This window comes from Poecilia formosa, unplaced genomic scaffold, assembly GCF_000485575.1.
Source record: "Poecilia formosa unplaced genomic scaffold, Poecilia_formosa-5.1.2 Scaffold30, whole genome shotgun sequence".
NCBI classification, from domain to species: domain Eukaryota; kingdom Metazoa; phylum Chordata; class Actinopteri; order Cyprinodontiformes; family Poeciliidae; genus Poecilia; species Poecilia formosa.
Window position 1 is genome coordinate 282,233 of NW_006799969.1, and position 14,734 is coordinate 296,966.

General features: G+C 38.2%; 1 protein-coding gene across 2 annotated transcripts in view; it reads left to right on the forward strand.

Annotated features, from left to right (window-relative positions):
- The first annotated feature begins 2,751 nt into the window (after positions 1-2,751).
- The window catches only part of cnksr3 (cnksr family member 3), a 39,363-nt gene continuing 27,380 nt past the window's right edge, over positions 2,752-14,734 (forward strand). Inside the window, exon 1 of one of the 2 annotated variants that reach the window (XM_016670132.1) lies at positions 2,752-3,017. In XM_016670132.1, the coding sequence (XP_016525618.1) occupies positions 2,966-3,017 (52 nt within the window). In that variant the 5' untranslated portion in view covers positions 2,752-2,965. The remainder of the gene's footprint in view (positions 3,018-14,734) is intronic. The other variant, XM_007549114.2, reaches the window with a different exon arrangement.

Here is a 14,734-nt window from a genome sequence, read left to right on the forward strand (position 1 = left end):
GAACAAAATTATTATCTGTCCTTTCAGAATTATACACTACCTGGTGTTGGTCTATCACATAAAATCCCAGAAATATATTTTTGTGGGGTTTAACATGTCATGAATACTCTCATTCTACTCATCAGATGAAAGGATCATCAGTATTTTCTGATTCAGCTGTAAATATATGATTACCCGACAGGTCAAAGCTTGTGTTTCATTTTGTAATGAACATCTAAGGGCACATCCCCATTTTGATGCCAAATGCCATCCTATGTGCCTGGATCTGTGTTTCTTGTTTCTTTGTTCTTATTTTTTTAGGAAATATAACATGGCCACCCACACTGACATGGCCCAACTGAGTGGAATAAGAGGTTTTAGCTGCAAGTTATTTAACATTTTTCCACCCTCTGTGAATCTGTTCAGTGTTTAGTCAGCAAACCTGCCAAAGCCAGGAAGTTGGACTCGTTCTCACTGACGCAACTCTCTCAAGCTCCTTACATCCTGTCGTCTCACACAGAAAAGTGGATTACTTCCTCTGCTGCTCTTTCATGTGTCTGCTTTTGTTTATATGAAACTGTTAGCCTGTTTCTGTCATGTAATGGGAACAACTAATAAATGTTTATGCAGACAACAATTGTGTCTTATGAGAGGAGAGTTAGGAGTCTACTGTGTGATCTCCTAACTCACAAATGTTTCTTTTTTTTTTGTCCTGTTTCAACCCTTTTCCATCATGCTGTTTTTCATGTGAGACAAAGCACCATTTCCACCCATCTGCCTCACCTTAACAGCGATCCCATGATTCCTTTAATCCTATCATGAGGCCCTCCTTGGAATTCCACCCCACCTTAAGCCCCATAACTCCAGACCACTCCTTTAGAAATTCAATGGCAGGATTTGACCCTGTCCGGTACAATCAGTAACGCCTAGCAACAACTTGAACCAAAATACTGTAAATCTTATCTAAAATGAGATTAAAAGTGGCTTGTTTTATTTTTACACTGCTGATAAAACTGCGTCTTTGCATTTCCAGATTGATGTAAAATAAGGGTATTAAAACATTGTTGATTAAAAAAAAGGGGTCTTAATTCTATTTCTTGTGAGCACCAAAAAGACAGGCAACTCAAGACTTCTGTGTGTTTTCTTCTGTTCAGCGCTGCTATGTGTTGCACATTTGACAGCAACAACAGTAGAGCTTTCATCTGGAGCTGATCATAGTGCAGCTGTGTGATAGTTGAATGATGGAAAGGACAGGGACTTTCTCCCAGTTTGTAAGGTGTGTTTCAGCCTTCTGGAAAATAATGAGGAATCTGAGAAAGATTTACTTCTTTTAAAGAGGTGGTTCTTTTGTGGCTTTGAAAAAGGGAAATTCAAAGAGGAAATATATATGCAGTCCTGTTTGTAGTTTGCAGATATCAGGATGTGGGAATGCCTCCTTTCTGTCAGGACAGAGAAGCTTTGAAGAGAAGATGAACGAAGTTAAATGAGGCACAATCCTACAAGAGCATCTGACAATAGTTGTAGAAAATAAAAAGCTGTTGCAGAGATTCTGAGTTGAACAGAAAAAAAAAATATGGGTGAGAATGTCTAGATCAAATCTAACGGTCTCTGCCTCACGCTTCTTGACAGAGTCAAGGCACAGACAATCGATCAGATGGGCCAGTAACTCATCTTTTTTGATTCAGGTACAATGGAGTATGGCACTCTAGTGACACTCAAGGACAGGAGTTGCAGACCATGTCTATAGATTCCCAGAGCTCTTCATAGAACACCAACGAAAATGTTTTCAGAACTCAAAAGAAGTTTCCCTGCTTGAAAATTTGTATTACTCATAAAGCTTTAAATATTCTTTTTTCTTTTTTTTTTTTGGCATATGAAAGGAGCAACAATTACAGTCATTGTAGATTGCGTCAAGGTTTTATTTCATTTTGGCAAAGCGAAGCAGTGTGTTACAACATCATCACGTACCAGTAGAGGTCAGTAGTGAGTCATTTGGTCGTCTGTTTTTATTTTTATTTTATTTTACTATTACTTTTTTTGTGAGGGGAGGAGGGTTGTATCATAAAGAGCAAAATTATAAAGACATAGAGTTAACTAGCTTCACTTTAGACACCTTATTATTATTATTATTATCATGTAAAAGTTATGTTTACGCAGCCCTTGTTCTCAAATCTCAGATATACTTATTATTTTGTTTTCCTCAAAAGTAATAAAATAATCGTTTTAAAGCTTGAATAAATCCTACAGAGTGCTTTCTATAGCATTTGTTTTAGTATAAAGATTTGTTCAAAGATTTGTTTTCGTGTTCTCTGGTCTGGATGTATTTTCTTTTATTGAAAGATTAGTATTGTTTCAGTCTTCCATAGATTAAAAAAGTACTGTGGTATGAAATATAATTAGAATTTGTGTCGGTGAATGAAACTAAAAAAATCACACATAAACTAAAACACATAAAGGAATCTACCTTTGAATAATGACCGCTTACTAGAAGGCATTTCTGTAAACAGATTGCGTTTTTTCCTTCCAGCAGACCATGAAGGCAGCATCGGTCCCACTCTGGGCAGCGAGGAGCTGAAAAATACTAAATCAGTACAAAATATATTACATTGTGAAAAACACTACATCAGACGTAGCGAACTGGTAAAGTTTGTTTTGTTTTTTTGTTTTTTTGTTTTTTTTTTTTTTGCTTGAAAATTCTTCTTCACATAAATTGTGTTTTTTCCTGGAGTCCCTGAAGGCACCATCAATCCCTACCCGGGCAGAGAGGAGCTGTGGGGGATGTCAGTCTTAGTCAGTCCAGCCTCCAGTCATGCGTGATTGCTCAGAGTTGTTTAGTGAGTGAACGCAAACAGACTAAAGTCGCTGTGCTCGTGTGAAGAACATGACAGGGGAGAGTTGAAAGTTAATACTTTTTTTTATTTTTATCGGCGCCGTCACCTTTTTGTTTTATTTTTCTTCTGTCTTTGACTTTGTTACTTAAGAAGCCATGGAGCCGATAACAAAGTGGACGCCAAAACAAGTTGTCGACTGGATGAAAGGTGAGTGAAACGTTTTTAGTAAATGTTTTGTTTGTGCTTAACAATTCCTGATATAAAAATTTCACAACTCGTACAACTCGATTCTCGTTTTCTGCAGTTAGTTTCGTAGAAACTGCTCCAGTGTGACAGCATACCTTCACTCAGCCGCATAACAATAGAACCACATTCCCTTCTTTACTCTCACTTAGCAAACTTAGAAAAGCAGTGATGCTTGTATAACATTTTTTCATTATGAGTGACTTTTTAAGCTGTAAGTCTGACTTTTTTTTCAGATGTTTAAACTACATTCTCATAGAGAAAGAGAGAGAGAGGCTGCACCCTATTATTTCGCTCAATATTTTTAATTAAGCTATACTGATGTCTACTAGTAATCATTGTGCCCTTGTAGCCCTTAGTTTTCAGTCTAGTCCAGCCGTGGTAGATTAAATGTCACTTCTTTGACCATGTAGTTTATGTTTTTCAAATATTCAAATATTTACTCTGACGTTATTCATTTACAGTGAATAACTATTAAATAGTTTGATGTGAATAAAAATAGAACGTTTTCACTTTATGACATGATCTGAAAGAGAGAAGTATTTAATCTCTCTGCCTCTAAATAGAAACATTTACTGGTAGAGCTATGAAGTTGTAACATTTTCTTCTAATTATTTTTTTAAAGCCTCATGAAAAAAAAAACAAAAAAAACAAACTAAATTATCAAGTTTATTTATATTGCACAATTCAGCAACAAGACAATTCAAAATGTGTTACATGATAACATAACCACAGGATGACATGTGTTTTTAAAACGTTTTTCTTGTATACCTTTTTAACTCTCTGCTCTCTATAACTGGATTATTACATCAGGCTACCAGCTCAAGTAACTAGCCTGGTTTTAAATAAGTTGTATCTTAAAAAATGATGGGTGTTGTTCTTTATTTCCTGTCCATAATTTCTTCATTGGCTTCTGACTGTTTTAAACATCTCACTGACACTGAAAATAGCTTGCTTTGAGTCTGCTTCACTCACTAACATAGTCCACACTGAAGAGTGTTGTCGCCCTTGTAGTGCTTTAAGTGCAGAATATTGCACTGCTTTGCTGTTCTGTTCTTTTTAGAGTAATTAAAGTCTTGAAGGCTGATCTTATCTGTTTACTCAGTTGGGCACTCTGCAGTTGCCTCCTTAACGACCGTGTAATTTGCTATCTGTAGTTTTTAAACGTTATCTTAACAAAACATGGTGAGTAGTATCGCTTTACCTGCCATGCTGTGATCTTTTTTCAGGCAGTTTACTGGCAGATTACAGCAATAAGTGAGGGGAGATGAGGGGCTGAGCTTCTCTATGCTCTACGCAACCAAAGGAAAACTGTAAATACTCATCATTAGCTCATTAAAATGATTTAAACCTTAGAAAGACTATGATAAAAAGTTTTTAAAAGTCTAGTTGTTGATAATCTGCTCGAATACCTGGGATCTAAATAGGACAGACCAGCTGTTGAAATGGAACAAACACCAATGTTCCTGTTAAAATACGACACAAACATAAAGTGCAAGTAGATATTTAGGAAAATATGAACGATAATCAGTTATTTCCTGATATGTCCCTTCATTATTTGCGGACAGCTCTCAAGGATCCACAGACTTGTTTAAGGCGCTGAAAGGAATGCTTGCTATGTTGGTGACATCATTAAACTTTGAACCCATCTTCACAGTCACAGCATAACTATGTCTAAGCGAATGTGAGGATAAGAGGAATGGAAAGCAGTGACAGGCAACACTGTGACAAAGACCAAAACTAGGATCTTATTAATTTTCCTGATATGTTGCAAGGAAATGAATCATGGACTTAAAAACAATGATCAGTTTGGATACTAACATGTTTCTGTTTGTGTCATTACAAACAGATTCCCAAAACAAAGCTTAGGTGATTTCCCTTTTTTTTAAACTCTGATATTGTGTGACTCAGCCCTGTCTGTTTATCAGACAGAGGTATGTTCTGTCAATGGGAGTGTCAGCAGGGAGCATAGGGATTATCCAGGCGTATGTGGGGAGAAAAAAGCCCAGCTAGTGCACGCATTGACTGTGGATTATTTATCAATACAAACCTCCATTGTTGTCAGAGTGGTGAAAATTTGACTCAGCAGATTTTTGTGCAGCTCCTAATCGTGGGGCTGCACAAAAACAGAGGGGAAGAACCGTGAGCATGAGAAAAAATCACACACCTCTTTCACATTCGAACCAGGTGATGCGTAAACGGGGAATGTGAGTTTGCATTTTTATCTAATTTGGGGTTTTGAGATAAATGCTGGTTTTGTCATGTTTGGACTACATCAGAAGAGTTTATTGCAGTTTTGTTTTTGCACATTAGTGGATGACAGAAGCTTTCTGAAAAAAAAAAAAGCATTGAACTAGTGTGGTTAGAGTTGGCTAAATAACTATTTGCTTTAGTTATAGGTGTTTACTGTGGGTGTAGACAGCAATTACGCTCCAAGCAGGTGGGTCAACTTTTAATCTGCCGGAGCCACAAAACATGGAAAGCTTTCGAGTAACTTTTAATATGCGGCAATGGTTGTTGTAGTCTAAAACATTACCCAGGAACTCAGCTTTAGAGGGTTTCCTATACTTTTTGATTTATGGGTGACTATGAAAAAACAAAGTAGTGTGGAAAATTATTTATAGACTTTACTCAGTAACCCACCGTCTGAATTTTCCTCCCTTTCTTCCTTTCCTCCTTCCTTCCTTCCTTCCTTATTTGTGTCAGAAGTCAAATGATCATCTCAGGAAGCAACCATATCAAGACCTTTGTCCTCATTCGCCTCAGGCTGTTTTCCTCAGCAGGACTTAGCCACAGTTCTTTGTGTATTGAAGCCGTTGCTAATCACCTGCATTGTCAAAAGAGATCAAGTGATTATCGCTCGATGCTTATTGCCAGCGAAAGGGAGTTTGATTCTTTGAATTTAGACACTTGTTTTTTTGTTTGGGGCCTAGAAATGGCCGGTAGCTGTTGTCCTTCCTTCACCACAAGCTCTGATCTTCCAACTGGTCCTGTGGTGTCGTGTGATTGCTGAGCCATATCTCATGTGTTGGGATCACTTCCTCTAGAAGGCAACTTCACTTTTTTTTTGCAATGAATACATTTATTGAGAATAGCCTCAATAAATGTCTTTTAAAACCGTGCCTGCATTTGAGATTTGAGTTTGGTTGGACCTGAATAACTTCCACAATTGACATCAAATCATTGACCTACATACCCACGTTGAAGAGGCGAGAAGTTTAAATCATGTGACGAAAGTACTTCTCCAAATATAGTCCCGATTCCATACAGGCATCACTTCATCTGAGAAGAGCTGGGAGCGTCATGAGATTATTTAGCTCCAACTCAGCTGAATAGTATTTCATTCACCAATTCCTCCCCTCTAGTCCACTGTGGACCTACTGGGTTTTAACAGGGCATTCCAGACATATAAACTGGTGCAACTTCTGTCAGGCTGAATGGCTCCGGTCCAAGTCTTAGCAAGCTGAGACACTGAATACCCTCCAGTGTATCATTTAGTCTTACATGCTGCCAAGTTAAATTGCAAAAACCAAGTATCAGAAGGAACGGACGTATAAATGATTGCTACTTTTTTTTATTATCAGAGATCTGTCCAAATAGAGCGTAAATAAAAATAATTGCATTATATCTCCTTTTCAGGAAAAATGTTTGTTCACTTGCAACTATAAAAGGAACCTTACGTATTCTTCTGTGGTGGACAATCATTGTTAACTATATTGGGTCGTCACTTAGTGAGATTTCCAAAATAGTCATTTCATTATCCAGTATTTTACAGATCAGATGGAGTTTAACTATGATAAAGAAAAATTGTAGCAGCTTTGTTGTAATAGGCTTGGCTATCTGTTGATTGGTCCCTGAATAAAAGCAGCAGTCCAAAAGAACAGACATGCCTCTGTGAAAATAGTTTCTTTTCCAGAAGCTTCCCACACTATTTTGTGTGTTGTCTGACTTCAATTTAAACATGTGATCAAGTTTTCTTACCTTGGTAACAACCTCCACACACAAGATTGTTCCTGTAACTGTGAGCTTTGAGACTTGGTGCATTTTTTAAATCAGACAAAAGATGAGATACTGTTTCCTACCAGTCACTCGCTTCAGGTCTTGTGAAGCGTAAAATCAGCCATTGCCGCTCACAACCGTTCCGGATTTTTCTGTGCATCCCTGCATTTAAACAACAGGTGGTTTCAGACCAAATAACCTGGTTTGCCACACATCGGTACAAGGAGTGACAGCTGCACTTGTAAGTCATATTGGTGTGACCCAGCAAAACTGAATGTGATCCTCTATTGGACGGGTGTCAAACTCTTGCAACTTTTATGTATGTCTGCTTTAACACACCTCAGTCAAATCATTAATTTATTTGCAGAACTCTATTGAAGTTGACAGATGCTGAATTGCAGGACTGGTGAAGGTTTCAGGACACGCAACCATAAGGACTTGAATTTGAAATCCCTGATGTCAGTGGCTCTTGGGTCTCAGTTTTTCTTTCCCACAACTTTTCTTTCTTTTGTATAATTAAAAGTTTTTTTGTATTTTTTATTTTTTTTTGTATAATCTCGTGGCAAATTCATCATTTCTCAAACATTTTTTTCCCCTCCACAACAATCAATCTTTTTCATAGCTTGTTTCATTAGGTTTTTTAAATCATGTGTTGTTATTTCTAGTGGTGCACGAGTTGCAGTTTTCTGGCTGATCACTGATCTTTAAAAAGCCTGACCTGCCGATTCTGATTTTGGCCAGTAGAATTTATTTTTTCCAAATAATTGATTCTGTCAGCCATCGCTCTTACTAAGATAATGTCGTTTTAAATCTTAATTTGAGAATCTTCGAACTGGCCAATAAGCCGTTTTAAATATGTTTGTGTAAATACACTAATGCTGTATAATCTTCTTATTATAGAGAACCTTATGCCAATCCATGCCTATCGGCAACAATTATTGACATCATTGTGGCTACTCATCTAAATATAATGCAGTGGCATGTCTTTGGCATTGTTCAACACATTTTAAATCCAGAAATGCTTGGCAGCCAAACTTTTGGTGTTGGGCTTTGAAGTAACGCCAAGGTGCTAAAGAGGCAGCTGGGTGGTTAGAGAAGTGATAAACATGTGCTAAACTCACTTTCCCCTTTGACCATGCATTTGTTTGAAGGAAAATAACAAGACTGTTTGAATCCTAACAAGGTGAGTGACTTCAGTGATGGATGTCGTGAGCAGCAACATCTGTAGGGATGACAGCAAGGTGTGTCAACAGAGATGTCACACCTTGATCTTTATCTTGCAGAAACAGAAACTTCCTAGTCAGGAGCGTGAGCAGACGTAATAATACTGACATCTCAGTTTTATGGTAGAATTTCCTGTTGCTGCTTTAGCGCCTGCTGTATAAGGGAAGTATAATTCTGTGTTTAGATATCAACCACAGGCACCATTAATCCGTTTTAGCAGCCTGTACTCTGCGCAAACTGTGCATGCGTGGTTCAGGAGGAACAGGTGTCCAATAAATCCAAACATACTCTTGAAAGACTGCAGAAGTTTGTTTGTCCCTGATGCCAGCTTGCTTTTGAAAGGAAACAGGAAGCTGGTGTAATGTGTTCAACTGAAACTCAGTTTGGCTTCTTTTCTTATTCACTAGTTTCAATTCATCCAGTCAAACAGTCTTTTTATTGTTTTTTAAATCAGCCATTTGTGTTGCACTGATTAGCAGACTACAGTGTCGTTTTTCCAAGGAACTGGCGTTTAAAGAGAAGTGCTGTAAGAGGATTTCCCCTGGGGAGAAGTTTTGTCACTGTTGGTTCCCATGCAGCCCGTTTCTCACATAGTCCAGATGCTCCAGAGCCTCCCGCACAGAGAGTCTTTAAGAGAAATAATCAAATATTAATCTGCATGTTCCAATTCCATATTAACACTTTTTCATATCACCTTTAAAATGGTAAATATAGCTAAATATCATGTAAAGGGTAGGCTTTTTTTTTTTGTTCCTTTTTTTTACTTTTTTATTTATCAGTTTGCATCTACGTCATCGTCAAACATGTTTTGTCACGGTGTGGGAACTGGAGGCGGGGTGTCTCCCCATATCCCTGACATTCCCAGGCTAGACCTGTTTGCTTCTCATTCAAATTTGAAATGTGCATTGCAAATCTCCCAGGTGATCACGGTTTAGTATTACAAGCTGTTTGGCCTCGGTCTGCCCTCAGAGGATTGGCCCAGGAGCAGCCCTGCTTAGGTAACGAAATAAAAAGCTGTGGTGAAATGAGTCTGCTTAAAATATAAACTGTCATTAGCTATTGTACATAAACAAAGTATCACCAAGTTTTAGGTTGCGGCTGTGCTCTATCAGTGGTTGCACAGTGGTTCAAATGAAAACAGAAGAAGGAAAACAGGGAAGTGCATGGATGTGCTCATATCGCATACACACACATTCATGTTCAAACACTGAAACAAAAGAATAGAGATGTAGTTAATTGTTTTTTTTTCTATCAAATCAAATCGGTACATTCACAGAAAAAGTTTCTAAAGCCGATGCTAACTGACAGTCTTAAGAGTGTAACAGTGAGTTGGTGGTTATTGCACCTCAGTGCTAACAAGTTGCTGATCCACCAGCAACTTGGTGGATCAGCACCAAGTTGCTGATCCACTTTGACTCTGTCAAAGTCTTCTTTTCACCAGGGTATATAATTGAATGTTATGGGCCAGGCCTGTGAGTGAGGTGCCTGTGGCTCAGTGGGAAGAATAGATGTCTTGCAACCCAAAAGTTGCAGGACAGTATAAGAACTACTTTCATTCTTATTTAATAAAAATAGCCTGAAATATTAAGATATCAGATACAAACCCCTAATGTACATCTGTGGTACATTAGGTAACTATGCCTTTGTGTATTCTAATTGAATAGATGAAAATGGAACTAAAAAATACTTTGAAGGCTAAAGGGAAGCCCCAGACTGTGTTGCGTGACTGATCAGTCATTATATTGTTTTCTTTAACGCAGGTCTGCGGGCCTTAAAGCTGAATGTTATTCTATTAATCCATAAAGCTTATGAATTGACACTGCTGTGTCAAGCTTTGGTTTTCATTTAGTTTATGTCTGAAAGACAGTTAGGGAGCACTTCAAGAAGTTCCTCAAGCATACAGCAACGAAGAACTGAGGATGGTTTTTCCCTACTGTTCATTTAGCCCTAGACTTCCCATCACTGTCATCGCCTGCTAGGAAAAACAACCTTTTGTCTTTGCTTACTTCCTTATTCCAGCCCAGCAGTCTAGTTAAAGAATGCAACACGCATGTATACTAGAAACACCTGCTGACCACCATCTCTTAACTTGAAATCATCATCCTAGAAAAGACAAAGAATTGTAAAAATCATTGTTTTCTCTTTTCAACCCAGCTTTAAACAGAGTATCCAAGCAAATATAGGTTTTGAAAGATTTTTTTTTTCTTTTTCTAGAAGGCTGGGTGGCTCCTCTTTGTACAAATCCCAACTTGGAGGAAGCAATCTTTGGCTGGTTTGTTGAGCCTCTCTTTTGAAAGCTTTGCTGCAAACACCTGAGTAAACTATTTCACCTGTCTTTTGTCTGTTTGAATGTGCCATATTGATATCACTTCAGGTCAACAATGTACTAATCCCATACAGGTATAAAAAGTTCTCTTTTCTTGATCTGGCATGGCTGGGAGATTCCCACTAGGTGCTACAAATAAACCTCACCTGCGGAAGGGTGGAGTACGTTTTAAGCGTGGTGAGTGAGGTTCAGGATAGATACCCGTGTTTTGTTTGTTTTTTGTTTTTTTTTTCTTTGAGAATCCACATGCGGTTTTTGAGCGTTAATACTAAATGTTGCAACATCAAAGAGAGACTGCTGAGAGAAAATGCAGAGCACAACATTAAATTGTTTGTGTGAGTCAGAGACACCCTGTCCTGGCTTGTGGGTGACACACTCAGTCACTGTTTTCTCTCTAACTGAGGATGACTCACCATCCCTTACCCACATCCCTTACAGCAGGGGGAACAGGATCAGCTGCCTACAGGACTCTAGGCAGACTCGTGATGTCTTACGTTGCATAATTCATTCAACTGCTTCTGTTTTAGATGTTGAGGAAAAAGTGTGTCCCAAGAAGCTAATAGGTTAAATGAGTCTGATTTCAGGTCATTTCTCTTACTACTTACAGTAAGTTAAGATACGAGAACAAAAAAAAAAAATAAAATTGTTTTTTAGTGTTTTTGCTCTGAGCGGTAACTAATTATTTAAGCTGGGAGCAGAGGTACTTCTGACCTGGACACAAGCCTGCTCTACTTTTTAAACACCCCCATCTCTCTGTCCCATTTCCCGCTTCAACCCTTGGTCTTCCCTCTTGTCATTGCTCTAGGCTTAATTTTGTTTGCAGATACAGCCAGTTCATGTTTATAGCCATTGTAGATGATTGAGTTGGGCACCAGTAACAGTTTTCCACAAAAGAACTTTCCATCTGGATTTATCTGGTAGACAGAAGGCTCAGATGTGTGTGTATGTGTGGACATGCCAGGGTGGCAACAGACATATCCCCTGCAAAGTTAGAAGCTTGCTTCTGCTCTCCCGGTTGGGTTTTTTGAGATGTGCGTGGCCATTTGCCCTCTCGTAGATTCATGACAATTAGTGGTCCTTCTTCTTCGATGGGAATCAACACTAGGAATCTAGCAAGTATTGTACTGAATCACGTGAGACACGGGGACAAGTCTACGTTTAATTAAAAGCTTTTTGTCATGTCTAACATATTTGTCTGTCTGAATGTCAAATTGTGTTGTTTATGCGGTGGGAATAAACAACACAACGTTACAAAGTTAAGTTTGACTCTGCTTGAAAATATTCCCAAATTCAACGGAAAACCAGAGGGTGCTACTCTATTCGCATGGAAAGCCAAATGAGTGGGGTTCATTTCCTCCCACTAAACCTTATTTGTCTTTATTGTGGTTTCCATAGGCGGCTATTATGGTGCTAGCAAACAGGTCTGTAATCAGCATGCAGGGCCACCATGATCATACACCCATACATGTGATGGGAAAGTACCACACAGAGTTTCATGTTTTTGTTTTGCTTTTCCTTTTTTATGTTTGTCTCAGCAGCTGTGGTTCTGAAACTGATATGAATCGTTCCCCTAAAGAAATAGTCTGTTTTTCTTCTCCTTTCTTCTTTTTGCTTCTGTTTCAGTATTTTTTATTTTTTTAAATCCAGTTTTTTATTATAGATTTTCCTCACAGTATGTTTATATGCAAGTGAAAAATTATGTCATGTTGCCTGACTTGGCATTTTAAACAAAACACAATCCTCTGTAGTGACTGTAAGGCCACACAGACAGCTAATATTAACTTGTGACAGGGTTTTATAGCTAACAAACAGTCCTTATATTAGACACTCTATTGTAATGCATCCATTCAGCACTTGCGGTAAATGTCAACAGGCTGAACCACAACAATATGAACATTAGAGGGGCCAGGAAAAGGAAATTCTGTGGTGGGTGGACGAGTAGACATTGGAACAAGAAGAGAGACGGGAGGGGCGTGTCTGCAACATTTCTGAGGTCTTTGTTGCTTTCTTTATTGTAAATTTATGCTTGTGGTGACTAGACAGAGTGTAGTAGGTAGACCGCCAGAAAAGTGAGGATTTATGTGAAAGGTCCAACTGAGGCTTTTAGAAAAACAATTTCTGCAAGCTGCTTGTCTTGTTCAGTAAATAATATATTTCCATGTTATTTTATATCTTTGTTTTTTTGTTTGTCTGTTTGTTTGTTTTTACAAATGTATCTGTAATGGTTATATTTGTGTGTGCTTATATTTAACACTTTGAATGGAGTAGCTTGTCAACAAATAAGCAATTTCCCCTTCGGGGATCAATAAAATATTTGATTCTGATACTGATTCTAAAAACAGATTGGACAGACAAGGCTAATCTCCGACATCAATCTGTGTTTTTAGCAATAAATAATTTAAAATGGACAAGTGGGAAATGTAGCAGAGAGCAGGAGAAATTATCGATAATTCGAAATGAATTGGTGATGCTCAAAGTATTTTTGTATCTCTTCTTGCTTGAGTTGCATTGCTACATACGTGCTTCTTGCTTTGTAAGGATGTTCACATGTTTCAGATGCAGATCAAGTAGTGGCAGATTTACCTCTTTGATTCGTCATCGTGTTCTGCAGAAGTAGATTAAGACGTGTTTTTTCAGCTAAATGAGTGGCAGTTTGCAGCAACAGGTAGGGAAGGGACAACTCGTCCTTATTATATTCATTTTGAAAGCATTTCTATTTAAAGTGTTGGTACAGGCCCAACAAGACTTGACAGGACCTTCCTTTTTAATGATCAATCTAATAGGAGTAGTTTATGATACAAATGTTGAGAACAACCTTAGACACGGCTATGTTTGCATCAGAATTTAAAGGATTTCTATTGTAAATATGAGGGTTTTTTTTTTTGTTTTTATTTTTTGTCCTGTGTTTGTGGATAAATGTTTTAGAAGTTATCCGCAATTAGATAATCCCTGTAATGGTTTATTTTTGTAAGATGCTGATGGTTTGTTATGTTGTTTTAAACTTGTTTGTACAGTGTCCTTGAGTGTTTTAAAAGGGCGGCATTTAAATGAAATGTATAATTATTATATTAATAATCTCTAAGTAGTTGTTAGTCATATGCAACAAGGCATTCATTTCCACTGGGCATTATTAAATCTGATGCTTTATGTGAAAGGTGTTTTTAAAACCCAACAAAGACAGGAAAAAAAACTGGGTCAAATTTCAGCTGCAAAGAAACAACCCTCACTAAGACCGTAAGCTCTTATTTTGTTTTCTCCACACCCTTAGCTTAGGGGCCAACTGTTATGGTTGCTCCGGGTTTGCAGAGACATTCATTGAAAACGCCCGCAGCTGTTCTGCAGCTCTCCTTGTTTTCCTTCTCTGTTTTATAATGTTTGTAACCAAAAAGTCAAGGAATGGCTAAAATCTCCCATAGCCTAAATTGAGGCTTGTCCTTCCTCATTTTATTAGCAGTTTACCAATCAACAAATGAATCAGTTTTTAGAAACTTAACAATATCCAATTAAATGTGTGGCTAAATTATTGGTTGAGTCGAACACAGCTGGATAATGTCAGAGTTTCCCTGTGAAAATGTTGTACTGCTGCAAACCAAAGTGGAACTCACACTTGCTGATCCGCTCAAACCGTAACAGCTTCGTAACCTTTAAGCCCTGGTTCGCTCATCAGTCATCGTCCATCACCGTGCTCGAGACAGAGCTGCTTTTGTCCTCCATTGGCGGGGCCAGCCTCAGCTGCTTTTCCACACTCAGGAGACCCGCTCGGAACGAGTAACTACTACTTGTCTGTAGTTTGAGATTAGGGTGCATGAAGTTAAACGGTCTTTGTTGGCTACAGGGAGGAATGATAAGACGAAAAATGGGTCCCGCAGGGTCGTACAGTTGAGCACTCAGATAATATCAGGCAAATTTTGTTTTGGGTACAAACCACTCTGAATGTTTTGGGAACTGTGTGATCCTTGACAGAGATTTCTTTGCACTCACTAACTTATCTTCAGAGTTTTAGGTCTTGGAGAAACCAGTGTCTGTATGTCAAAGAGTGAATATAAAAACAACCTTCATAACATGCTAGCTGCAAGGGTGTTTACTTGCTTTGTTGCTTGTTTGTCCTTCTGTGAAGGCATGCATTAGAGAA